The sequence below is a fragment of the Pseudophryne corroboree genome, chromosome 5 (assembly GCF_028390025.1).
Source record: "Pseudophryne corroboree isolate aPseCor3 chromosome 5, aPseCor3.hap2, whole genome shotgun sequence".
Classification (NCBI taxonomy): Eukaryota; Metazoa; Chordata; class Amphibia; order Anura; family Myobatrachidae; genus Pseudophryne; species Pseudophryne corroboree.
In genome coordinates this window covers 87,837,696-87,865,543 of record NC_086448.1, presented here as the reverse complement: position 1 = coordinate 87,865,543, position 27,848 = coordinate 87,837,696, and the positions used below count along the sequence as shown (strand labels likewise).

Genomic DNA, 27,848 nt, shown 5'->3' with positions numbered 1-27,848 from the left:
AATGCAGAATCTTTTTGTCTCTACAGAACCCTGCCATTCCAATGCAGAAGCTCCAGGATATTCAGAGAGCTATGGAGCTGCTTTCCGCCTGCCAGGGACCCGCGAAGAACCTTGACGAGGCAAGCAAACGTAAATACCAGTTTTGGGATACACAGCCTGTACCAAAACTTAGTAAGTTGGCAATAGGGAACTCCCTGTTTAATCTCTGCTTGTGTTTGCCAAAGAGATTGTCTTTACACCTTTATATAAGTGCAGAACGTTAAAGGGCCACCATACCCCACAGCTGTCATTTTCAGATATGAGTCATAATATAATACATATTTTAGTCTCGTCCATGATATTCCTTGGTTGAAAAGTAAAGTATTACCTCTCACTTTTTAAAAAAAATTTTTCTCTATCGTCCTAGTGGATGCTGGGGTTCCTGAAAGGACCATGGGGAATAGCGGCTCCGCAGGAGACAGGGCACAAAAAGTAAAGCTTTAGGATCAGGTGGTGTGCACTGGCTCCTCCCCCTATGACCCTCCTCCAAGCCTCAGTTAGATTTTTGTGCCCGGCCGAGAAGGGTGCAATCTAGGTGGCTCTCCTAAAGAGCTGCTTAGAAAAGTTTCGCTTAGGTTTTTTATTTTACAGTGAGTCCTGCTGGCAACAGGATCACTGCAACGAGGGACTTAGGGGAGAAGAAGTGAACTCACCTGCGTGCAGGATGGATTGGCTTCTTTGGCTACTGGACATTAGCTCCAGAGGGACGATCACAGGTACAGCCTGGATGGTCACCGGAGCCTCGCCGCCGGCCCCCTTGCAGATGCTGAAACGAGAAGAGGTCCAGAATCGGCGGCAGAAGACTCCTCAGTCTTCTTAAGGTAGCGCACAGCACTGCAGCTGTGCGCCATTTCCTCTCAGCACACTTCACACGGCAGTCACTGAGGGTGCAGGGCGCTGGGAGGGGGGCGCCCTGGGAGGCAAATGAAAACCTTTTTTGGCTAAAAATACCTCACATATAGCCTCCGGGGGCTATATGGAGATATTTAACCCCTGCCAGAATCCATTAAAGAGCGGGAGACGAGCCCGCCGAAAAAGGGGCGGGGCCTATCTCCTCAGCACACAGCGCCATTTTCCCTCACAGAAAGGCTGGAGGGAAGGCTCCCAGGCTCTCCCCTGCACTGCACTACAGAAACAGGGTTAAAACAGAGAGGGGGGGCACTAATTTGGCGTTAGAAATATATAAAAGATGCTATAAGGGAAAACACTTATATAAGGTTGTCCCTATATAATTATAGCGTTTTTGGTGTGCGCTGGCAAACTCTCCCTCTGTCTCTCCAAAGGGCTGGTGGGTCCTGTCCTCTATCAGAGCATTCCCTGTGTGTGTGCTGTGTGTCGGTACGTGTGTGTCGACATGTATGAGGACGATGTTGGTGAGGAGGCGGAGCAATTGCCTGTAATGGTGATGTCACTCTCTAGAGAGTCGACACCGGAATGGATGGCTTATTTAGGGAATTACGTGATAATGTCAACACGCTGCAAGGTCGGTTGACGACATGAGACGGCCGACAAACAATTAGTACCGGTCCAGACGTCTCAGAAACACCGTCAGGGGTTTTAAAACGCCCGTTTACTTTAGTCAGTCGACACAGACACGGACACTGAATCCAGTGTCGACGGTGAATAAACAAACGTATTCCTTATTAGGGCCACACGTTAAGGGCAATGAAGGAGGTGTTACATATTTCTGATACTACAAGTACCACAAAAGAGGGTATTATGTGGGATGTGAAAAAACTTCCGTAGTTTTTCCTGAATCAGATAAATTAAATGAAGTGTGTGATGATGCGTGGGTTCCCCCCGATAGAAAATTATGGGCGGTATACCCTTTCCCGCCAGAAGTTAGGGCGCGTTGGGAAACACCCCTTAGGGTGGATAAGGCGCTCACACGCTTATCAAAACAAGTGGCGGTACCGTCTATAGATAGGGCCGTCCTCAAGGACGCAGCTGACAGGAGGCTGGAAAATATCATAAAAAGTATATACACACATACTGGTGTTATACTGCGACCAGCGATCGCCTCAGCCTGGATGTGCAGAGCTGGGGTGGCTTGGTCGGATTCCCTGACTAAAAATATTGATACCCTTGACAGGGACAGTATTTTATTGACTATAGAGCATTTAAAGGATGCATTTTCTATATATGCGAGATGCACAGAGGGATATTTGCACTCTGGCATCAAGAGTAAGTGCGATGTCCATATCTGCCAGAAGATGTTTATGGACACGACAGTGGTCAGGTGATGCAGATTCCAAACGGCACAAAGGTGTATTGCCGTATAAAGGAAGAGGAGTTATTTGGGGTCGGTCCATCGGACCTGGTGGCCACGGCAACTGCTGGAAAATCCACCGTTTTTACCCTAAGTCACATCTCTGCAGAAAAAGACACCGTCTTTTCAGCCTCAGTCCTTTCGTCCCTATAAGAGTCATATCTGCCCAGGGATAGAGGAAAGGGAAGAAGACTGCAGCAGGCAGCCCATTCCCAGGAACAGAAGCGTTCCACCGCTTCTGCCAAGCTCTCAGCATGACGCTGGGACCGTACAGGACCCCTGGATCCTACATGTAGTATCCCAGGGGTACAGATTGGAATGTCGAGACGTTTCCCCTTCGCAGGCTCCTGAAGTCTGGTTTACCAAGGTCTCCCTCCGACAAGGAGGCAGTATGGGAAAAAATTCACAAGCTGTATTCCCAGCAGGTGATAATCAAATTACCCCTCCTACAACAAGAAAAGGGGTATTATTCCACATTATATTGTGGTACTGAAGCCAGAAGGCTAGGTGAGACCTATTCTAAATCTAAAAAAATTTGAACACTTACAAAGGTTCAAATCAAGATGGAGTCACTCAGAGCAGTGATAACGAACCAGGAAGAAGGGGACTATATAGTGTCCCGAGACATCAGGGATGCTTACCTCCATGTCCAAAATTTGCCCTTCTCACTAAGGGTACCTCAGGTTCGTGGTACAGAACTGTCACTATCAGTTTCAGACGCTGCCGTTTGGATTGTCCACGGCACCCCGGGTCTTTACCAAGGTAATGGCCGAAATGATGATTCTTCTTCGAAGAAAAGGCGTCTTAATTATCCCTTACTTGGACGATCTCCTGATAAGGGCAAGGTCCAGAGAACAGTTAGAGGTCGGAGTAGCACTATCTCGGATACTGCTACAACAGCACGGGTGGATTCTAAATATTCCAAAATCGCAGCTGATCCCGACGACAAGTCTGCTGTGCCTAGGGATGATTCTGGACACAGTCCAGAAAAAGGTGTTTCTCCCGGAAGAGAAAGCCAGGGAGTTATCCGAGCTAGTCAGGAACCTCCTAAAATCAGTGCATCATTGCACAAGGGTCCTGGTAAAGATGGTGACTTCCTACGAAGCAATTCCATTCGGCAGATTTCACGCAAGAATTTTTCAGTGGGATCTGCTGGACAAATGGTCCGGATCGCATCTTCAGATGCATCAGCGGATAACCCTATATCCAAGGACAAGGGTGTCTCTCCTGTGGTGGTTACAGAGTGCTCATCTTCTAGAGGGACGCAGATTCGGCATTCAGGATTGGATGCTGGTGACCACGGAGGCCAGCCCGAGAGGCTGGGGAGCAGTCACACAAGGAAAAAATTTCCAGGGAGTGTGATCAAGTCTGGAGACTTTTCTCCACATAAATATACTGGAGCTAAGGGTAAATTTATAATACTCTAAGCTTAGCAAGACCTCTGCTTCAAGGTCAGCCGGTATTGATCCAGTGGGAAAAACATCACGGCAGTCGCCCACGTAAATAGACAGGGCGGCACAAGAAGCAGGAGGGCAATGGCAAAAACTGCAAGGACTTTTCGCTGGGCGGAAAATCATGTGATAGCACTGTCAGCAGTGTTTCATTCCGGGAATGGAAACTGGGAAGCAGACTTCCTCAGCAGGCACGACCTCCACCCGGCAGAGTGGAAACTTCATCGGGAAGTTTTCCACATGATTGTAAACCGTTGGGAAATACCAAAGGTGGACATGATGGCGTCCCGTCTGAACAAAAAACGGGACAGGTATTGCGCCAGGTTAAGAGACCCTCAGGCAATAGCTGTGGACGTTCTGGTAACACCATGGATGTACCAGTCGGTGTATGTGTTCCATCCTCTGCTTCTCATACCTAAGGTACTGAGACTTATAAGACGTAGAGGAGTAAGAACTATACTCATGGCTCCGGATTGGCCAAGAAGGACTTGGTACCCGGAACTTCAAGAGATGCTCACAGAGGACTTATGGCCTCTGCCGCTAAGAAGGGACTTGTTTCAGCAAGTACCATGTCTGTTCCAAGACTTACCGCAGCTGCGTTTGACGGCATGGCGGTGGAACGCCGGATCCTAAGGGAAAAAGGCATTCCGGAAGAGGTCATTCCTACCCTGGTCAAAGCCAGAAAGGAGGTGACCGCACAACATTATCACCACATGTGGCAAAAATATGTTGCGTGGTGTGAGGCCAGAAAGGCCCCACGAAGAAATTTCAACTCGGTCGATTCCTGCATTTCCTGCAAACAGGAGTGTCTATGGGCCTCAAATTGGGGTCCATTAAGGTTCAAATTTCGGCCCTGTCGATTTTCTTCCAGAAAGAAGTGGCTTCAGTTCCTGAAGTCCAGAAGTTTGTCAAGGGAGTATTGCATATACAACCCCCTTTTGTGCCTCCAGTGGCACTGTGGGATCTCAACGTAGTTCTGGGATTCCTCAAATCACATTGGTTTAAAACCAGTCAAATCTGTGGATTTGAAGCATCTCACATGAAAAGTGACCATGCTCTTGGCCCTGGCCTGGACCAGGCGAGTGTCAAATTGGTGGTTTTTTTCTCAAAAAAGCCCATATCTGGTTGTCCATTTGGACAGGGCAGAGCTGCGGACTCGTCCCCAGTTCTCTCCCTAAGGTGGTGTCAGTGTTTCACCTGAACCAGCTTATTTTGGTGCCTTGCGCCTACTAGGGACTTGGAGGACTCCAGGTTGCTAGATGTTGTCAGGGCCCTGTAAATATAGGTTCCAGGACGGCTGGAGTCAGGAAAACTGACTTGCTGTTATCCTGTATGCACCCAACAAACTGGGTGCTCTTGCTTCTAAGCAGACTATTGCTAGTTGGATGTGTAATACAATTCAGCTTGCACATTCTGTGGCAGGCCTGCCACAGCCAAAATATGTAAATGCCCATTCCACAAGGAAGGTGGGCTTATCTTGGGCGGCTGCCCGAGGGGTCTCGGCTTTACAACTTTGCCGAGCGGCTATTTAGTCAGGGGCAAACACGTTGGTAAAATCCTACAAATTTGATACCCTGGCTAAGGAGGACCTGGAGTTCTCTCATTCGGTGCTGCAGAGTCATCCGCACTCTCCCGCCCGTTTGGGAGCTTTGGTATTATCCCCATGGTCCTTTCAGGAACCCCAGCATCCACTAGGACGATAGAGAAAATAAGAATTTACTTACCGATAATTCTATTTCTCGGAGTCCGTAGTGGATGCTGGGCGCCCATCCCAAGTGCGGATTATCTGCAATACTTGTACATAGTTACAAAAATCGGGTTATTATTGTTGTGAGCCATCTTTTCAGAGGCTCCGCTGTTATCATACTGTTAACTGGGTTCAGATCACAGGTTGTACAGTGTGATTGGTGTGGCTGGTATGAGTCTTACCCGGGATTCAAAATCCTTCCTTATTGTGTACGCTCGTCCGGGCACAGTATCCTAACTGAGGCTTGGAGGAGGGTCATAGGGGGAGGAGCCAGTGCACACCACCTGATCCTAAAGCTTTACTTTTTGTGCCCTGTCTCCTGCGGAGCCGCTATTCCCCATGGTCCTTTCAGGAACCCCAGCATCCACTACGGACTCCGAGAAATAGAATTATCGGTAAGTAAATTCTTATTATTAAAGCATCACAAGTGTCATGCATTACCTTTATATTGTGCCACAATGCTTCTGTCATATATAAATGGGGTTGAACATACTGTTGCATTACAAAGGTCATCATGTAGGATGGTCATAGAAAAGGAGAAAAAGGGCCTGTTCACAAGAGCTTACGTGCTAGAGGGGGATCAGTATGAGATCCCGGCGGTCAGGGGAACGACGCCGGGATCCCAAAGGCGAGCGCAGCGTGTCCCCTCGCAGGCTCGCTGCGCTCTGCCACAGGGTTCTATTCCTGCTTGGTTGGTATTGCAGATGGTGTCGGGAATCCGGCGTCGGAATATTGACCACTGGGATCTCGTCCGGCGGTCAATTGACTTCCTCCCGCTAGAGGTACTACAGGTGGACACAAAGAAGGAGAAGGGGCATTGGTAGTAAGTGCAGATAAAGGAGATTTAGGAGGAGAGGTGGTAGGCTTAAAAGAAGAGATGAGTTTTGATTACCCTTTTAAAGACGGGGATACTGCGAGAAAGTAGGACACCTCAGTCCAGAGGTAGGGAACTGTGCTGAGAGATCCTGCAAGCGAGAGTGGAGGAGGTGACCAGGAAGGAGGAGAAGGAATGGTTGAGGGCTTTTTGTAGTTGATTGAGAGGAGTTTGAGCTTGTTTCTGGGTAGGTCAGGAAACAGTGGAGCGACAGACAGAGGGGGCAGTAGAGGTCGAGTGGCAAGAAAGAAAAAATGAGCTGGGAAATGGAGTTAAGGATAAACTGAATGTGGTGAGATGGGAGGTCACTAGTCCCATGAGGGGATTACAGTAATCTAGATGGGAGATGATAACATTTATTGTACCGGAGTATTACCCATTGCGTTCTGCTCCTTTATACTTACTGCTGAAGAAGGTAGAATTATTTATTTAGCCATTTCTTTTTCATTCTTGTTTCATTTTCCCCCTTTGGAAGAAGGGAAAACCCAGGATGAAATGCTGAACAAATATTAGAGTTTTTAAGAATACGATAATATAATTCCCATCTGATACACATGCCGTGGTCTGTTTATGACTGTTTGGTGATAGGATGGTGAGGGGTGTTTTAAGTAAGTTGGTGGTGAGAGCTGTAGGCACGGGTGCAGCAAGTAGGAAGTGTTGTAGCATAAGGAGGGCATTGAGTTATGTATACACAGACAAGAACTGGTCAGCTGGTCTTCTAGAAAATAATGCCTCATATATCGGAGTTTGGATGCATTTTATTTTGCAGCATATTGAATTACTGGTGTCGTTATCTCTGACCTCAGCCTAGTCTTTTTCGTCTGCAGTCTCCCCTTGGTAGGGCTCACTCTTCAGCTCATTGGGGGGGGGGGGGGGGGGGTGTTTGAGCATGAGAAGTCAGTTCTGCATCTAGAGCGGATATTAGACCTTTTGAGGAAGCTTATAGAAAGAAATTGGGATCTTCAGTCTGTGCTGTACGTTGATAAAGTGATTCTGCATGAATGAAAATGATGAGGATGTTGAATGCTTTTTGTATCTTGGAGAAGGGTCGAACGTTGGAGATAAACCAAAAGAAATCTAATGCCACATACCAGCCAGGCCATCCTGAGGGAAAGTCCAGGTGGTTCCGAGTAGGAATATGCGCTAGAGGATAATAATTACAAGTAGTCTCAACACGATGAGGAAAGAGAGATGACAGTATGGGATCTTGCAGTTGCAGATTGCAAATATCTAGGGAGCCAGAGGAGAGATCTGAAACCTTGATCCTTCTCCTTAAGGTGATCATTACAGTGTACGTACTGTAGTCTTATCTTAGAAACTAGCACATTTCTGACATCACTGCCCCTGTGCCTGACTCCAGCAGTGCCAAACAAATCTGTAAGAAGTCAGAGCCTGACCTGCCTGGCTAGTGGGAAACACAGTAATGCTGGATACCTGTGTGGTGTTCTCCAAAATGCTGACAATACAACATTTAAACGTTGGCTATCTCAGCTGCGTCCTGTGTCATTTGTGAGCCGTGAGTGCCGCCGACAACTGTATGTATAGGTATATGTATGTGTGTATATATATATATATATATATATATAAATAAACAGATATAAAACCACAGCACTCACCACCCCAGAAGCGGGGCACGTAGCTGCACTTACCACTCACAGGGTGGGGTGCATTTAGCCCATGACCACATACTTAAATAAATACAAGCAGAAAATTCAGCACTCACCATAGCAAGCTCACTTATCCTCACCACATCAATAAATAAATGATGGGGGTTTAGTTAGTGAATTGGCCAATGTACAGAAGCCTGCAAACCGATCGCCAATGTACCCCACCTTCCTGCAGATCCTACACTATCTCAGAAGTCTTAAAACCTGGCAACAGTTTCACACATAATATAACTGCAAATATGCCTACTTGGTTTAATGTGCACCTGCCACATACCTTATGGCTTTTAAAGGTACACTAGTTACCTGACACTGGCTGATAAATTACTAAGGAACAGCTGACTCAGGTTAAGGATAATTGAGTTTACATAGGGGTGCATGAAAAAGCTTGTGGCCACAGTTAATAAGAGTTAACCAAATATTAACCCTGCAATATACAAACAGATATAAAACCACAGCACTCGCCACCCCAGAGGCGGGGGACATGACTGCACTTACCACTCTGTGACAGTGTAGGACCTGCAAGAAGGTGGGGTACCTTGGCGATCGGTTTGCAGGCTTCTGTGCATTGGCCAATTCACTAACTAAACCCCCATCATTTATTTATTGATGTGGTGAGGATAAGTGAGCTTGCTATAGTGAGTGCTAAATTTTCTGTATGTATGTATATATATATATATATATATATATATATATATATATATATATTGCTCAAAAAAATAAAGGGAACACTTAAACAACACAATGTAACTCCAAGTCAATCACACTTCTGTGCAATCAAACTGTCCACTTAGGAAGCAACACTGATTGACAATCAATGTCACATGCTGATGTGCAAATGGAATAGACAACAGGTGGAAATTATAGGCAATTAGCAAGACACCCCCAATAAAGGCGTTGTTCTGCAGGTGGTGACCACAGACCACTTCTCAGCTCCTATGCTTTCTGGCTGATGTTTTGGTCACTTTTGAAAGCTGGCGGTGCTTTCACTCTAGTGGTAGCATGAGACGGGAGTCTACAACCCACACAAGTGGCTCAGGTAGTGCAGCTCATCCAGGATGGCACATCAATGCGAGCTGTGGCAAGAAGGTTTGCTGTGTCTGTCAGCGTAGTGTCCAGAGCATGGAGGTGCTACCAGGAGACAGGCCAGTACATCATGAGACGTGGAGGAGGCCGTAGGAGGGCAACAACCCAGCAGCAGGACCGCTACCTCCGCCTTTGTGCAAGGAGGAACAGGAGGAGCATTGCCAGAGCCCTGCAAAATGACCTCCAGCAAGCCACAAATGTGCATGTGTCTACTCAAACGATCAGAAACAGACTCCATGAGGGTGGTATGAGGGCCCGACGTCCACAGGTGGGGGTTGTGCTTACAGCCCAACACCGTGCAGGACGTTTGGCATTTGCCAGAGAACACCAAGATTGGCAAATTCGCCACTGGCGCCCTGTGCTCTTCACAGATGAAAGCAGGTTCTCACTGAGCACATGTGACAGACGTGACAGAGTCTGGAGACGCTAAGGAGAACGTTCTGCTGCCTGCAACATCCTCCAGCATGACCGGTTTGGCAGTGGGTCAGTAATGGTGTGTGGTGGCATTTCTTTGGTGGCCCGCACAGCCCTCCATGTGCTCGCCAGAGGTAGCCTGACTGCCATTAGGTACCGAGATGAGATCCTCAGACCCCTTGTGAGACCATATGCTGGTGCGGTTGGCCCTGGGTTCCTACTAATGCAAGACAATGCTAGACCTCATGTGGCTGGAGTGTGTCAGCAGTTCCTGCAAGACGAAGGCATTGATGCCATGGACTGGCCCGCCCGTTCCCCAGACCTGAATCCAATTGAGCACATCTGGGACATCATGTCTCGCTCCATCCACCAACGCCACGTTGCACCACAGACTGTCCAGGAGTTGGCGGATGCTTTAGTCCAGGTCTGGGAGGAGATCCCTCAGGAGACCATCCGCCACCTCATCAGGAGCATGCCCAGGCGTTGTAGGGAGGTCATACAGGCACGTGGAGGCCACACACACTACTGAGCCTCATTTTGACTTGTTTTAAGGACATTACATCACACTTGGATCAGCCTGTAGTGTGTTTTTCCACTTTAATTTCGAGTGTGACTCCAAATCCAGACCTCCATGGGTTAATAAATTTGATTTCTATTGATAACTTTTGTGTGATTTTATTGTCAGCACATTCAACTATGTAAAGAACAAAGTATTTAATAAGAAAATTTAATTCATTCAGATCTAGGATGTGTTATTTTAGTTTTCCCTTTATTTTTTTGAGCTGTGTATGTGTGTGTGTGTGTGTGTGTGTGTGTGTGTGTGTGTGTGTGTGTGTGTGTGTGTGTGTATGTATGTATATATATATGTATATAAGCCTTTCCCTTTCATTGCTGTGTATTACGGTGCATGAAAGCTTTTTCTCGACAGCATTAGAGCTAAAATTAGATCCTTTCTAGGTTCTTTAAAATGAAAATGAAGGAAAATCGTTTTATCCTCTATTTTCCACCTCCCCGTTGGGACTCTCCTGTAAGAGCACATTGCATGCTAATCATCTGTCTGTTACTGGTAAGGGCGTTCAAGGTCACTGGGGAGGTCAGGCAGAAGATAGAATGGGGATTTCTTACAATACTTCACATTGCTATGCTGTAAGATGCATGGTCTTGTGGGAATTAAATATTTTTTTGATTTAGTTCTGTATAATACTATTTTGTCTATAGTTGTATACCTTGTGGATTGCTTGATGAGAATACATAACAGGTAGAATGCTCTGTTTACTTGTAGTCCACCTTCATTCAGGTGTACAGTATATGCCAGGAAGGCTTATGCTGAGCTTTAGATACAGCAGCAGATGATAAGCTTTTAGTGGAGTATCCGGATGATCCGTCCTATTTCTGGATAGCCTGTGACTCTTACTTTATACCCATTTCACACCGCCATTTTAACTTAGGTTATTGCCGAGTTATCCCAGGGTCATGGTTCATGAAAAAACCTGGGTCAAGTGACCCAGGAATCCAACCCGGGTAACGAACTAGGTTGGACACCGGATGACACTGTATGGAGAGCCGGCTTACCGGCGCTGGGAAATTGTCATCACCAAGTGCCAGCAGAGGAGAAACCCCTGCTTGAAACCTGTGTTCAGTGACCCAGGCTGGACCCAGGAATTTGATGTGAAAGGGTAGGGCGACTCGGAGTACTGAATGCCAAGTGATTAAGATTGACAGACCAGACATTTCATGATAGATCCCAAATCACTTAATAAATAAATGTTGGTTAGTTTGCAAAAAGCAGTTTTCTGCACTGAAAAATTACATAGAGGTAGAGCTTAAGGTCTTAAACGTTACCTCGTTTTCATATATACATGTCTTCAGTCAGTGAAGTTTCTTACGGCTTGCTGAGAAATATTAGTTTCCTTCCCTTGTTATTACTGAGATAATTGTGATTTGTTTTTCTTGATTATTATAGCAGCGTGTCCGAAGTGACACTCCCTTAGTTCAGCGGATTTAGATCACATCAAAACACATTCATTCTATTTAGATTTCAGCCTAGAAAAGATGATTTTATACAAGCTGCTTAATAAACCAGATCACTTTTCAGTGACACTTTGAAGGCTGCCGATTCATCATGGTCAGCAGTGAAGAGCCTACCGGACGCCGGATCCTCATTTAACAGCTTAATAGGCTAAATTCATCTGTAACCTGTAGAATATTTGTTGACTTTTAAGCAACCAATATACCGAGAAGTGGGCAGAGTTTCAGGAGCTGGTCAGAATGAAGAATATGTGTGATAAATATGTTGCAGGGATGTAAAGGGTTTATACATACTGTAGGTGTTCCACACGCAGCCTATTGCATGCACTGTGCGGACCAATAGGGAACTACAGTATACACGGGTGGCGGCTATTCCGTGGGCTGAACTGCCAGCCTGTTACGCACTCTAATATCACCAGCACCAGTAAGGTAGTCAGTCATCAGAGTCCCCGTGCCAGCCATGTCATGGCAACTAGACCGTGCTGGTAGAGTAGTGCTTTGTGTGTGTGTCTTCTGTGTTATTCGTGTGAGGAGAAAAGAAGAAGTTGGAACTATCCGTCGCGATGGAGAGAGGAAGACACCGCATTGGGAAAGACAGAAGCTCCGTCATTATCAGAATATCACAGTGCATTATGAACCTGTCTATTTATCTCCTCTCTTTTCATTCTAGACGAAATTATAACCTGTCACGGTCCCATCGAACCCGACAAGGACAACATTCGCCAAGAGCCATACTCTCTGCCTCAGGGCTTCATGTGGGACACGCTAGACCTGAGCGATGCTGAGGTGGTAAGTCAGCCGACTCCTTTATTGTACTGTGTAGCTGTCCGTTATTCCTGGGGAAATAATGAACTTACATCATTGGGATTTTTCTGCTGGTCATAAAGCAGATGACAACTTTTACTAGTCCTGCTGCAATATCCGGCTACCGCCTGTCTATAAAGCTTTGCCTTCCACTCCTACCCCAGCACCGACTTACTCACTATAGACAGACCAGACTGATGTCCGACCACTAATACATCCTTAACTCTACAGCGAGGAGGTGTGCGCGCAGGAGGACCAATCGGGAAATTCAGTGACCGTGATGGTGGCTTCTCATTGGTCCTCCCACACATACTCTCCTCCAAAGTGTCACACAGTCCTGGTTTTCGGCCACGAGAGGGAGGCAGCCAACAAAGCTCTAAGGAACTTACTGCACAGAGAAAGCCCCTTGACTTCTGGGAGGGGAGGGGGGGGGGGGGGGGGGGAGAGACCTATAATGCTCCACTTTTTCTCAGGTAGCAGTGCTTGAAAACAGTTAACCTGTAATGTTGCAGGGAAGCCAATACTTTTGTGCAATGCTCACATCAGACCAAAAAGTTTAAGTACAACAATTATTTGCAAGTCATGTTCTCTTTCAGCTTAGTCAGTCCTAAGGGTTTAAGGATATTATTGTAAGAACAAAGTGACTTAATTAGTCCTGCCTCATTTTGCGTTAACCAGGCATGGTATAGATATAGAAAAATGTTGGCAACTCCCAGTAAACCTATCAGAACCTCGCTATCTCATGCCATTAATGGTGAACGGACAGGCTTCAGTATCATGTAACCAGTGCGGCCCCACTGTGTGTATGCGGCAGGGACTCATCACTTGTACAGATGGTTCCTCATATTACTAAGTTCTGTCTCACTAATGATCACAGTCACCGATCTCTCTGTCTGTATCTAATAACCAGCTAAAAGAACTATATACTTTGCTGAATGAGAATTATGTGGAAGATGACGACAACATGTTCAGATTTGACTATTCCCCGGAGTTCTTGCAGTGGTGAGTGTCGCAGCTCCCGTCTCTCATTATAAAGTTGTTTTAAAGTCTGTAAGTCCATTTTGTTCATTTTAACCCCCCCCCCCCCCCCCCCCCCCCCCCAAAAATAATAATCATATTTCTAGATCAACTAAAATATCAAGATACAAAGGCATGGTTAGACCTCCTTGTATGTACATAAGGCCTGATTCAGGGTTGCTAGCAGACCAAAAAAGCACACTAAGGGGCAAAACCATGCTGCACTACAGGGGGGGGGGGGCAGATATAACATGTGCAGAGAGAGTTAGATTTGGGCGGGGTGTGTTCAAACTTAAATCTAAAATGCAGTGTAAAAATAAAGCAGCCAGTATTTACCCTGCACAGAAACAATCTAACCCACCCAAATTTAAATTTCTCTAACGTCCTAGTAGATGCTGGGGACTCCATAAGGACCATGGGGAATAGACGGGCTCCGCAGGAGACAGGGCACTTTAAGAAAGAAATTGGATACTGGTGTGCTCTGGCTCCTCCCTCTATGTCCCTCCTCCAGACCTCAGTTTGAATCTGTGCCCGGATGAGCTGGGTGCTACTTAGTGAGCTCTCCTGAGCTTGCTAGAAAGAAAGTATTTTGTTAGGTTTTTTTATTTTCAGAGAGATCTGCTGGCAACAGACTCTCTGCTACGTGGGACTGAGGGGAGAGAAGCAGCCCTACTCACAGAAGATAGGTCCTGCTTCTTAGGCTACTGGACACCATTAGCTCCAGAGGGATCGTACACAGGATCGCACCCTTGGTCGTCCGATCCCGGAGCCGCACCGCCGTCCCCCTCGCAGAGCCAGAAGTCAGAAACCGGTGTCTGAAGCAAGAAGACGTCAAAATCGGCGGCAGAAGACTCCAGTCTTCCTATGAGGTAGCGCACAGCACTGCAGCTGTGCGCCATTGCTCCCACACTAACCCACACACTCCGGTCACTGTAGGGTGCAGGGGGGGGGGCACCCTGGGCAGCAATTAAGAACCTCTTGGCAAAAAAGCAGCATATCAACAGTTGGGCACTGTATATATGCATGGGCCCCCGCCATATTTTTACACATAAACGCGGGACAGAAGCCCGCCGCTGAGGGGGCGGGGCTTCTTCCTCAACACTCACCAGCGCCATTTTCTCTCCACAGCTCCGCTGAGAGGAAGCTCCCCAGGCTCTCCCCTGCAGAATCACGGTAGAAGAGGGTAAAAAGAGAGGGGGGGCACATAAATTTGGCGCAAAAACAATATATACAGCAGCTACTGGGTTAACACTAAGTTACTGTGTAACACCTGGGACATATAGCGCTGGGGTGTGTGCTGGCATACTCTCTCTCTGTCTCTCCAAAGGGCCTTGTGGGGGAACTGTCTTCAAAACGAGCATCCCCTGTGTGTGTGGTGTGTCGGTACGCTTGTGTCGGCATGTTTGACGAGGAAGGCTATGTGGAAGCAGAGCGGGAGCAAATTAATGTGGGGTCGGCGCCGACACCCGATTGGATGGATATGTGGAAGGTTTTAAATGATAATGTTACTTCCTTGCATAAAAGGTTGGATAAAGCAGAAGCCTTGGGACAGCCGGGGTCTCAGCCCATGCCTGATTCTATGTCGCAGAGGCCGTCAGGGTCTCAGAAGCGCCTACTATCCCAAATTGTTGACACAGATGTCGACACGGATTCTGACTCCAGTGTCAATGGCGATGATGCAAAGTTACAGCCTAAAATGGCTAAAGCCATCCGTTACATGATTATAGCAATGAAGGATGTGTTGCACATCACAGAGGAAACCCCAGTCCCTGACAAGAGGGTTTATATGTATGGGGAAAAAAGGCAAGAGGTGACCTTTCCCCCTTCACATGAGTTAAATGAGTTCTGTGAAAAGGCTTGGGAATCTCCAGATAGAAAACTGCAGATTTCCAAACGGATGCTTATGGCGTATCCTTTCCCGCCAACGGACAGGTTACGCTGGGAATCCTCCCCTAGGGTAGACAAAGCTTTAACACGCTTATCCAAGAGGGTAGCCCTGCCGTCACAGGATACGGCCACCCTAAAAGATGCTGCGGATAGAAAGCAGGAGGGTATCCTGAAGTCCATTTATACACATTCAGGTACCCTACTAAGGCCGGCGATTGCGTCGGCCTGGATGTGTAGTGCGGTAGCAGCATGGACAGATACCTTATCTGAGGAACTTGATACCTTGGACAAGGATACTATAGTACTGACCCTGGGGCTTATAAAAGACGCTGTCCTATATATGAGAGATGCCCAAAGAGACATTAGCCTACTGGGCTCTAGAATAAATGCAATGTCGATTTCTGCCAGAAGGGTCCTGTGGACTCTGCAATGGACAGCCGATGCCGACTCAAAAAGGCACATGGAGGTTTTACCTCACAAGGGTGAGGAATTGTTTGGGGACGGTCTCTCAGACCTGGTCTCCACAGCTACGGCAGGAAAGTCAAATTTTTTGCCAGGTATTCCCTCACAGCCTAAGAAAGCACCATATTACCAAATGCAGTCCTTTCGATCACAAAGAGGCAAGAAAGTACGAGGTGCGTCCTTTCTTACCAGAGGCAGGGGTAGAGGAAAAAAGCTGCATAATACAGCTAGTTCCCAGGAAGAGAAGTCCTCCCCGGCTTCCACTAAATCCACCGCATGACGCTGGGGCTCCACAGGCGGAGCTAGGCCCGGTGGGGGCGCGTCTCCGAATTTTTAGCCACAAGTGGGTTCACTCCCAGGTGGATCCCTGGGCTATAGAGATTGTGTCTCAGGGATACAAGCTGGAATTCGAAGAGATGCCCCCTCACCGTTACCTCAAATCGGCCCTGCCAGCTTCCCCCTTAGAGAGGGAAATAGTGTTAGCTGCAATTCACAAATTGTATCTTCAGCAGGTGGTGGTAAAGGTTCCCCTCCTTCAACAGGGAAGGGGTTACTATTCAACCATGTTTGTGGTACCGAAACCGGACGGTTCGGTCAGACCCATATTGAATTTAAAATCCCTGAACATATACCTGAAAAGGTTCAAGTTTAAGATGGAATCGCTCAGAGCGGTCATCGCAAGCCTGGAAGGGTGGGATTTTATGGTGTCTCTGGACATAAAGGATGCTTACCTTCATGTCCCCATTTATCCACCTCATCAGGCGTACCTCAGATTTGTGTTACAGGATTGTCATTACCAATTCCAGACGTTGCCGTTTGGTCTCTCCACGGCACCGAGAATATTTACCAAGGTAATGGCGGAGATGATGGTGCTCCTGCGGAAGCAAGGGGTCACAATTATCCCATACTTGGACGATCTCCTCATAAAAGCGAGGTCCAGAGAGCAGTTGCTGATCAGCGTAGCACGCTCTCGGGAAGTGTTACAGCAGCACGGCTGGATTCTAAATATTCCAAAGTCGCAGTTGATTCCTACGACTCGTCTGCCATTCCTGGGCATGATTCTGGACACAGACCAGAAGAGGGTTTATCTCCCGATGGAGAAGGCTCATGAGCTCATGACACTGGTCAGAGACCTATTAAAACCAAAACAGGTGTCGGTGCATCACTGCACGCGAGTCCTGGGAAAGATGGTGACATCATACGAGGCCATTCCCTTCGGCAGGTTCCATGCGAGGACCTTTCAGTGGGATCTGTTGGACAAGTGGTGCGGATCACATCTACTGATGCATCGGCTGATCACCCTGTCCCCCAGGGCCAGGGTGTCTCTCCTGTGGTGGCTGCAGAGTGCTCACCTTCTCGAGGGCCGCAGATTCGGCATTCAGGACTGGGTCCTGGTGACCACGGACGCAAGCCTCCGAGGGTGGGAAGCAGTCACACAGGGAAGAAATTTCCAAGGTCTGTGGTCAAGTCAGGAGACTTGTCTTCACATCAACATCCTGGAATTAAGGGCAATATACAACGCCCTACGACAAGCGGAGACCCTGCTTCGCGACCGACCGGTGCTGATTCAGTCAGACAACTTCACCGCAGTGGCTCATGTAAACCGCCAAGGCGGCACAAGGACCAGGGTGGCGATGGCGGAAGCCACCAGAATTCTTCGCTGGGCGCGCTGTCAGCAGTGTTCATTCCGGGAGTGGACAACTGGGAAGCAGACTTCCTCAGCAGGCACGACCTCCACCCGGGATAGTGGGGACTTCATCAAGCAGTCTTCACGCAGATTGCAAGTCGGTGGGAACTGCCACAAGTAGACATGATGGCATCCCGCCTCAACAAAAAGCTACAGAGATATTGCGCCAGGTCAAGAGACCCTCAGGCGATAGCTGTAGACGCTCTAGTGACACCGTGGGTGTTCCAGTCGGTCTATGTATTTCCTCCCCTTCCTCTCATACCCAAGGTGCTGAGAATCATAAGAAGAAGAGTGAGAACAATACTCATTGTTCCGGATTGGCCAAGAAGGACTTGGTATCCAGAGTTGCAAGAACTGCTCACAGAGGACCCATGGCCTCTGCCTCTAAGACAGGACTTGTTGCAACAGGGGCCCTGTCTGTTCCAAGACTTACCGCGGCTGCGTTTGACGGCATGGCGGTTGAATGCCGGATCCTAGCAGAAAAAGGCATTCCGGATGAGGTCATTCCTACGCTGATAAAGGCTAGGAAGGACGTGACGGCTAAACATTATCACCGTATATGGCGAAAATATGTTGCTTGGTGTGAGGCCAGGAATGCCCCTACGGAGGAATTCCAGCTGGGCCGTTTCCTTCACTTCCTACAGTCGGGAGTGACTTTGGGCCTAAAATTGGGTTCCATTAAGGTCCAGATTTCGGCCCTATCCATTTTCTTTCAAAAAGAACTGGCTTCTCTTCCTGAAGTCCAGACGTTTGTGAAGGGAGTTTTGCATATTCAGCCCCCTTTTGTGCCTCCAGTGGCACCTTGGGATCTTAACGTGGTGTTGAGTTTCCTGAAGTCATACTGGTTTGAGCCACTAAAAACCGTGGAGTTAAAATTTCTCACATGGAAAGTGGTCATGCTATTAGCCTTGGCTTCGGCTAGGCGTGTGTCGGAATTAGCGGCTTTGTCACATTAAAGCCCCTATCTGGTTTTCCATATGGACAGAGCGGAATTACGGACCCGTCCGCAATTTCTGCCAAAAGTGGTGTCATCTTTTCATATGAACCAACCTATCGTGGTGCCTGTGGCTACTGGTGACTTGGAGGATTCCAAGTTACTAGATGTGGTCAGGGCTTTGAAGGTTTATGTAGCCAGAACGGCTAGAGTCAGGAAAACTGAGTCACTGTTTATCCTGTATGCACCCAACAAGCTGGGTGCTCCTGCTTCAAAGCAAACTATTGCTCGCTGGATCTGTAACACGATTCAGCAGGCTCATTCTGCGGCAGGATTGCCGCAGCCAAAATCAGTAAAAGCCCATTCCACAAGGAAGGTGGGCTCTTCTTGGGCGGCTGCCCGAGGGGTCTCGGCATTACAGCTTTGCCGAGCAGCTACTTGGTCGGGTTCAAACACTTTTGCAAAGTTCTACAAGTTTGATACCCTGGCTAAGGAGGACCTTGTGTTTGCTCATTCGGTGCTGCAGAGTCATCCGCACTCTCCCGCCCGTTTGGGAGCTTTGGTATAATCCCCATGGTCCTTACGGAGTCCCCAGCATCCACTAGGACGTTAGAGAAAATAAGATTTTACTTACCGGTAAATCTATTTCTCGTAGTCCGTAGTGGATGCTGGGCGCCCGTCCCAAGTGCGGACTTTTTTCTGCAATGCTTGTATATAGTTATTGCTTTCATAAGGGTTATGTTATAGTTGCATCGGGTTGATCTGATGCGCTATTGTTGTTCATACTGTTAACTGGGTAAGTTTATCACAAGTTATACGGTGTGATTGGTGTGGCTGGTATGAGTCTTGCCCTGGATTCCAAAATCCTTTCCTTGTACTGTCAGCTCTTCCGGGCACAGTTTCTCTAACCGAGGTCTGGAGGAGGGACATAGAGGGAGGAGCCAGAGCACACCAGTATCCAATTTCTTTCTTAAAGTGCCCCGTCTCCTGCGGAGCCCGTCTATTCCCCATGGTCCTTACGGAGTCCCCAGCATCCACTACGGACTACGAGAAATAGATTTACCGGTAAGTAAAATCTTATTTTATATGTGCCCACCCAATTGTAGACCACCCGTACACACAGCATGATACGCCAAAATATAGGCCACCGGCTGTGTTGCAGGGCAGACGCGATATGTCTGTCAACGACGTCGTTCACAGACGTATCTAGTGTACATATCAGCCGACGTGCCCATGATATATCAGATGTTCAGTTGAATAGTGTTTACCCAGCAACAGCTGGTTTTAACTCCCAGTGGTTGGGAAACATATTCCACACGTTATACAGATTTTTTTTCTTTCTTCATATTTGTGACTCCTTATATAGAGTATACGTTGTTCATAACATTTGTGTGACGTTCTCAAACCCTTATAAATAATAAGCCCACCTTGTAAGTACACATGGGAGAGAAATGATATGTCAGCATCATGCTGACCTGGTCATAATATCGACATTGAGCATGCTGCCATTCCTCATGCAGAAAGTGATGAAATGTCAACATGTTAGAATGGTGACATATCGTCCCTGGTGACCCAGCGATGGCTTACCGTCTCCTGGCGGCAACCAGCGGCGTCCTCCGGGTCTGGGCAGTCATGTGACCGTCACTTCTGGGTCAGGGCTGTGATCTTCTGATGGTACAGTGAGTATATTTCTCCCTTAGCCCTCCCTGTAGCGCCTAACCTTATGAGCCCCCCCTCCCCCCCCCCCCGGGTGCAGCTGTGCCCTAAACTCCCCCCGTAGCCTAACCCTAACCCTTCTGCGCACTAGTTGTTAATTACCTCCGGGTTGACCTTTCTTTTTTTTATCTGTTCATGTGAGCCCATGGTAACTTATATTGTTTGTATTATTGATGTATGTCTTGCGTGGATTTACTCACTTTCTAGATGTTTTTTTGTTGTCATAAGTAAAAAGCTAAAAAAATAAAGAACAGTAGACAGATAAGACTGAAGATAATCTTGGCTATAGTGAAAATCACGAATGAAAAGGAGGTATAGGATAATTGACGTAGTGACCTTCTTTTCACTGACCTTTGTTGCAGGGCCCTGCGACCCCCTGGCTGGTTATCTCACTGGCACTGTGGTGTGCGGGTGTCTTCCAACAAGAAGTTAGTTGGCTTCATAAGTGCTGTTCCGGCAACTATCCGTATTTATGACAAGTACGTAACGCATGCTACAATTGATCATATGTATTAATAACACTCATGTTCACATGGTGGACAGTCAAACAGGACAGCTATTATAAATGGCCTTTCTGGTATTTTGTGCTTCTTCCAGTGTAAAGAAGATGGTAGAAATCAATTTCCTTTGTGTGCACAAAAAGCTGCGATCGAAGCGTGTGGCCCCAGTTCTCATCCGTGAGATCACTCGGAGGGTGAACCTGGAGGGGATATACCAGGCTGTGTACACAGCAGGTGTTGTCCTACCAAAGCCTGTGTCTACCTGCAGGTACAGTATATATCCCCGTGCTGGCTGGTGTCTCCCCAGTGACTCTAATGAAGTGGTAGGTGGGTGTTTGTTGACACAGGGCAGTATGTGGGTGTAGGATGGCCAATCCCGGGATCGGGATCCCAGGATTTAGGCCAAAAATCGTCCGGGTTTGCGGAATCAGACGGCCCTTTGTGTTTTTAATGCCGGGCAGCGTTGAGCGTCCTCAGGAGCGTGATGTGAAGTCAGAGGTCGCGTTGCACAGTCAGCCGCCAGTCACCCGCCGCCGAGCCCGAAGCAAAGCCGCCCGTCACCCGCAGCCGAGCCCGAAGGAAGTGGCCCACCCACCTGTACCCGTAGTATGGTAAGTGGGTGGTCTACAGGTTGCCGGCGGCCGGGCTCTCGGCGACCACCATACCGGCGCCGGAATCCCGACTGCCTGCATATCGACATCTTTTCTCCCTCTTGGGAGTCCACGACCCCCCTGGAGGGAGAATAGATAGCGCGGCGCGCACCACCGTGCCCGCAGCGTGGCGAGCATAGCAAGCCCGCAAGGGGCTCATTTGCGCTCGCCCAGCTGTCGGTATGCCGGCGGTCGGGATTCCGGCACCGGTATGCTGGTCGCCGGGACCCCGATCGCCGGCAAACCATACTACACCCTGGTAAGTTATGGGGGCGGGGCGGGCAGACGCACAGGAAAAAAGCGAATCCCGTGATCGACCATTTTTCAATTCCAATACCAGGGATTGAAAAAAATGGTCCGGGATTGGCCACCATATATGGGTGTCATAAAGCGGTTATGTTAATCTTGAGATTATATGTGATGAGCAGATATACTGGTGTGTACAAGGCTTTAGACCAGAGCACAGTTCTGTATGTATTGTGCGTCATGGTTTGCTTTGCTGCCTCCTGACACTGAGGTATTGGGTCAATTCCCTCCAACTGTGGAGATTGTGTGCACTCCCTCTGTTTGCGTGGGTTTCCTCCGAGTGCTCCAGATTCCTACCACACTCCAAAAATATACTGTCAGGCTGCTTGGCTCCTGACGAAAGAAATATCCCAAGTGTATATGTATGTGTGTACAGTACATGTGATAGGGATTATAGCTTGGTAGTTATTATTTGCGTTGTCATAGAGACTGCTGGGTATCGGTTTACTATACTGGACATTAGAATGATGGTGTTGTCTGGGTCCATCCTGTAATTAGCGGTATGAAGGTATAGTGTTGAGCCCAGGGATGTAAAAGGCAGTTCAGCCTGCATCTGTGGGCGCCTCCGTCTTGTGTATGCAGAAAAGCAGCACTTTTTAACTACCAGCCAATTCCTGTCTGCAAAATTGTTCTAGATGATCTATGTGTGCATGGGACACTTTTACTCAGACACATACTGGTCAGTGCAGCAAATCCTGATTGGCAAACAACGTAACATTTGATTGAGAGAATCTGAATAATTAGTTAGTAATATATAACTTGACAATGAATAATTGGAAGCAGAGAATAGATGTTTACCCACTGCCCAGTTACCGTCTTTTGGGCTTTTCATCCCTTATAAAGTGCGGTTTTCCAGCCATTGCTTCCTGTATAACGCTTTGTTTGCTTCACAAATAAACAGGCCTTGGCTGGGTATAAACATGCCGTGTTCGATAGAAAGGAGTCCTGGTTTGGCTGTGAGCATGTTTCTAAAAGTAGTTTTCAAACAAGGAGGGTACTTTGTATGCGCGAGCCACCCTGCAACTCAGACAGAGACCCCGCCAAACTAATCGCAGAGTCTGCTCTGTGCCTCTCTCTTACCAAAGTTTAACCTCATGGCTGCTGGGTATTTGCGTGATAGGCAGCAGGAACTAATGGGAGGATTTAAGAAAGCCTAGAGAGAGATAATGTAGAGTATGACAAAGTACCAACCAATCAGCATCTGTCATTTTTCAAACGCAGCCTGTAGAAGCTGATTGGTTGGTACTTTGTCTGTCCAAAGCATTGATATATCTGCCTCTAAACCTGATTTCTTTTCTCAGGTACTGGCATCGATCTTTGAATCCCAGAAAACTGGTAGAGGTGAAGTTTTCTCACCTGAGTAGGAATATGACATTACAGAGGACAATGAAACTATACCGACTGCCAGATGTAAGTAACCTACAACATTATTCTGATACTGGGAATAGTAATTAGTAACAACTTTTATTTGTAAGGCGCCACAAAGTGTACGCTGCGCCGCATGTGGTATCTTTCTCATAATATAAAGAGTTTGCTGTATCAAGCAGTAAAAACAGTGGAGAGTTGGACCTGTTGGGGAAGTTGCCCATAGCAACTAATCAACTTTGAGGTAGCGTTTATCAAGTACATTCTATAAAATGATAGGTAGCAGCTGATTGGGTGGCTTTACACTGTTTTATACATCAACCTCAGTTTTTTTCTGTGTTCTAGAATGTCTTTCTTGAAAATGTTGGGTGACTGATATAATACTTTATCAGTAACTAATTTTAATATCCTCTTACCCACACACACACAGTGGGGTCAGCCATGTTTCTGGGCTCCACTCATGTCTATGTCACAGTGATGTCCTAAGTTCTTTGTAAATTAATTGGCTGCTTTCTCTAATTTATTTGTATGCGCCTTCCCGCAACTTTTATTAAACCTGTTGCTTCATGTGTCTGTATCAGTCATATAATTGTACCTTCAAGCAACATTGGTTATTTTTGGAAATGCAAGTGTGCTGTCACCACTTATATCTGTAGAGCAACTTTGTGCTTTATTAGAGAACAGATATGTTTTCAGAACCGTTGCGGGATATGTTCGCATCATCCCAAATTTGTTCTGGAAATTGTAATGCATTTCTCTGTCTGATTTAAAGGCATTGCTGAAAAACTCAGACCTCAGCTAGAAAACCATGCAGTTAGTAAAAGTGCTGGAGAATATGCAGAAATCTGTACACTGAAGTCATGTGAAGGTAGAATATCTCAATAGGCAGTAAATATTGCTCTTATAATCAAGTTGGAGCCTGCAATACATTGCAGGATCTTGGATACTGGGTGAGTATGTGCCCAGCAACTGTGTAAATATGGCAATTTATTGCAATAGCTTCTTGATGGCTGATAAAGGCAATTTGCAGTCAGAGCCGCAGGCTATGCGTTACTACACACTGCTGCAATTATATTGCCCTCTAGAGATCCTAATGAGTTCTTGTTCTATATTCTGCTCATTTCACCCTTCTAATAAGGCCACAAAGACTGCCGGGTTAAGACCAATGGAGAGGAAAGACGTTTCTATGGTCCAGCATTTATTAAATGACTATTTGAGTCAGTTTACCCTCGCTCCGGTCATGGATGAAGAGGAGGTTCTGCACTGGTTCTTCCCTCAGGATAGTATTATTGACACCTTTGTTGTAGAGGTAAGTCCGTGACTTCTGCTGCATGTTGTACAGTCCAGCGGTTGGGGTTCCGGCTGTAGAAGTGTAGACTGCGGTATCTGCAGTACTGAGGCAGCTGTGGTTGGGCAGCAACATGCAGGCAGTACGTTTTCAGTATCTGTAGATCTTCATACTAGCATAACATTATTATATAAAATCATGTCTTTCTATAAGGAAAAAGAATCTGCGCTTTCTGCTGCGGGGTACACTGGGCTCCACAAGTATAGGCATAGGGGGTGTAGAGTAGGATCTTGATCCGAGGCACCAACAGGCTGAAAAGCTTTGACTGTTCCCAGAATGCATCGCGCCGCCTCCTCTATAACCCCGCCTTCCTGCACAGGAGCTCAGTTTTGTAGTTGGTGCCGCAGATAGCAGGCACATAACAGAGGGGCTGCTCTGGGCAGCCCTAAGAAGAGCTTTTTGAGAAGAAAAGTGAAGACTTCAAGGGCTGCAGCAGTGTGTATATGTCTTTTGACATTCACTGCTGCGGCTCCATCTCTCCCCAGCGGCGCTGTACACTCCCGAGCCCTGGTTGCAGGGTAACTACAGCAGGAGGCTCCGGTTTTCTTCCATGGTCAGGCACACACGATGGGGGCTCTCCGGGATCGTGTGGCTGCACTTCGGGAGGTGGTGAGTGAGTCCCTCTTGCGGGACCCGTACTTTATCGCGATCCGGCGCGGTCAGTGGGAGGCGGGCTGCGCTCGCTGTCGGTGGACACTGTGGCAGTACAGGCGATCCCACTAGATCACCAGGGCATGGGTGCAGGTCAGGTTTTCCCTTAAAACCATTTTAATAGTAGCCCACAGTACCCGGTGGTTTTGCCAGCAGGGGGATAAGGCTTAGACCTGGAGCCCCTCCACCAGCCCCAGGGCGCCATTTCCCGCAAATGTTCTCACCCTGGAGCTGCATATCTGTCTCTCCCTCACTCCCTGTCAGTGTCTGGGCGCCATTTCTCTCAGCTACACTGTTCCTGGGACTGCTGGGCAAATCCTCCTGTGTAAAGCCGCCTGGTTGTCAGTGCTGTGACTGTACATGACACTTAAGTATTCTACCTGCCTTTTAGACAGTGTTAGTTAAGAAAGAGTGCATTTAGTCAGGTTTTTCTAGTACAATTACCCTGTGATATACATCCAGTTCTTACTGTGCAGTGTTATATCTATTGACTACATAGCTATATAAGCTGGTCCAGTGCAGTATTATTGTTAGTAATAACCTCTGAATTGTGTAACTGTGACTATATGTGTGTGCATGAGCTTGCTGAGTGGTTTCCATTTTGTGTCACACGCTCAACTTGCTATCCCTATATTCTATAACCTGAGGGGGCTTGGTGCGTCAGGTTTTATATTTATATAGGATTTTCACAAGATGTACTTTAATACGCATTTTTCTCTGTGATTTTAGTCACCATATCTCTCCTATATCTCTGCTTGTGCTGACTACACTGCGCAGGGGTTTGGGTAAGAGGTATTGTGCTGCTGCCAATTGTACTGTGTTACCTGATACTGCAAGTTATATCATGTCTGCTTCTGAAGGTAACGGTTCTGGGGCGGAACACACTGCAGGTGTTGCTGAAGCCACAGATCCATATGAGGAGAATATAGCAGCTGTGGGCTCTGGTTCTGGGGGCTCCTTGCCCCCCAGTGGGACTGTGGCAACGGAGGTACATAATGACCCACCGTGGGCTGTTTTTTCCACGCTTCTGCATACGCTAGTTAATAAACTAACACCCCCTATGGGACCCCCTATGCCGGTGCAACCGTATGTGGTCCCTGCAGCTAACCCGCCGTGGGCGGACAATTTATCTGCTCAATTGAAGAAGTTGAACCAGTCCCTGACTACTAAAAAGTCTGACCCTCGCTCACCCAAGCCCAAGGGGTCCTCTAAGCGAGCTCTTATCTCCTCACAATCCACTGCTGTCACTGACACCTCGTCTGATGAAGATGGCACTTACACTAACCCCACAGATTCTGAAACAGATACTGCTGATGGGGAGGGTAGTTCACATGTGGATGTTCCTGATCTTTTGGAGGCTATTAAGTTGATGTTACAGATTACGGATGCTCCCGAGCCATCCATCCCTCCTAAGAAACCAGATAGGTTCAAGCGTCAGAAGGTGGTTAAACAAGTTTTACCTTACTCTGACCACCTAGTGGATATACGTCAGGAACCCTGGGAAAACTCGGGTAAGAAGTTTGTGCCTCAAAAGAAGATGCTGGCTCGCTATCCCCTCGCGCCATAGCTGTCTAAAAATTGGGAAACGCCTCCTCCAGTAGACTCGCATGTGGCTAGGATGGTGGTTTCCTCAGCTCTACCTGTCACTACCGTCACGTCTCTAAAAGAGCCTACGGATAAACGTGTGGAGGGTTGTCTGAAAGCAATTTACACCCTCACGGGTGCTGCACAAAGGCCCACTATTGCAGCAACATGGGCTGCAGAGGCTATTGAAGCATGGGCCTTGGAGTTAGAAGCTGGAATCTCTTCTGACCATGCTAGACAATGCTTGTCATATATTGTCACAGCTTCTCACTATATTAAAGAGGCGGCTTCTGATGCCAGTATCCTAGCAGCCAAGGCCTCTACTACATCAGTCCTGGCTCGCCGGATATTGTAGCTGAGATCCTGGTCTGTGGATCTGGACTCTAGAAAAACCCTGGAGGTACTCCCTTTCAAGGGAGATATTCTGTTTGGGGAGGACTTAAATAAGATTGTGGCTGACTTGGCTACTGCCAAAACTGCCTGTCTGCCAAGTACCGCTCCTTCTGTGTCGAAGGCTAAAGGTACGTCCTTTCGCCCCTTTCGTCCTTCAGGTAAAGCAAAAGGTCAGGCGTACCATAAGCAGGCCCGCACTTCCAAACCTGGTAAGCCAAAGCCCAAAAGAGCCTGGGCGGCCCGTCAGCCAGCTTCCAAGATCGATAAGCCTGCCGCATCCCAGGGTGGGGGGCCGGCTTCTAGGGTATACCCAGGAATGGTTGAAGACCACTTCAGATGCCTGGGTACGGGAAGTCGTCACTCGAGGTTACGCCATAGCCTTCAAAAACCGACCCCCTCATCGATTTTGCCGGACAGACGTCCCGTTGGACCAGACAAAGGCAAACACTCTACATTCGGTGGTACAGACCCTCCTGGATACAGGAGTCGTAGTACAGGTGCCTCTTGCGCAGAGGGGCCGGGGGTACTATTCTCCGCTGTTTCTAGTCCCGAAACCGAATGGGTCCTCCCGGCCCATTCTCAACCTCAAGGCATTGAACAGGTTTGTGAAGGTTTCCAAGTTCCGTATGGAAACCCTTCGCTCTATAGTTCTGGCCTTGGAACCTGGGGACTACATGGTCTCCCTGGACATACAGGATGCTTACCTGTATATTCCTATAGCAGCGTTACATCAGCAATACCTGAGGTTTGCGATTGGCAACCTCCATTACCAGTTTCGGGCGTTATCTTTTGGTTTAACTACGGCTCCGAGAGTCTTCACCAAAGTTATGGCGGTGATGACGGTGGTACTCCGCCGTCAAGGGGTCAGGATACTGCCCTATCTGGACGACTTGTTAATCCTATCAAATTCCCCAGAACTTCTCCTACGTCATCTGGATATGACTGTCCGGTTTCTACAAGCCCACGGGTGGC

General features: G+C 47.7%; 1 protein-coding gene across 6 annotated transcripts in view; it reads left to right on the top strand.

Moving 5' to 3' along the window:
- Window positions 1–27,848, top strand: part of NMT2 (N-myristoyltransferase 2) — a 250,814-nt gene that overhangs the window by 187,374 nt on the left and 35,592 nt on the right. For 5 of the 6 annotated variants that reach the window (XM_063921460.1, XM_063921459.1, XM_063921458.1 and 2 more), the window contains 7 exons: window positions 27–171; window positions 12,243–12,361; window positions 13,287–13,378; window positions 20,442–20,558; window positions 20,677–20,847; window positions 22,837–22,945; window positions 24,039–24,209. In XM_063921460.1, coding sequence (XP_063777530.1) covers window positions 42–171; window positions 12,243–12,361; window positions 13,287–13,378; window positions 20,442–20,558; window positions 20,677–20,847; window positions 22,837–22,945; window positions 24,039–24,209 — 909 coding nt within the window. In that variant the 5' untranslated portion in view covers window positions 27–41. The remainder of the gene's footprint in view (window positions 1–26; window positions 172–12,242; window positions 12,362–13,286; window positions 13,379–20,441; window positions 20,559–20,676; window positions 20,848–22,836; window positions 22,946–24,038; window positions 24,210–27,848) is intronic. The other variant, XM_063921457.1, reaches the window with a different exon arrangement.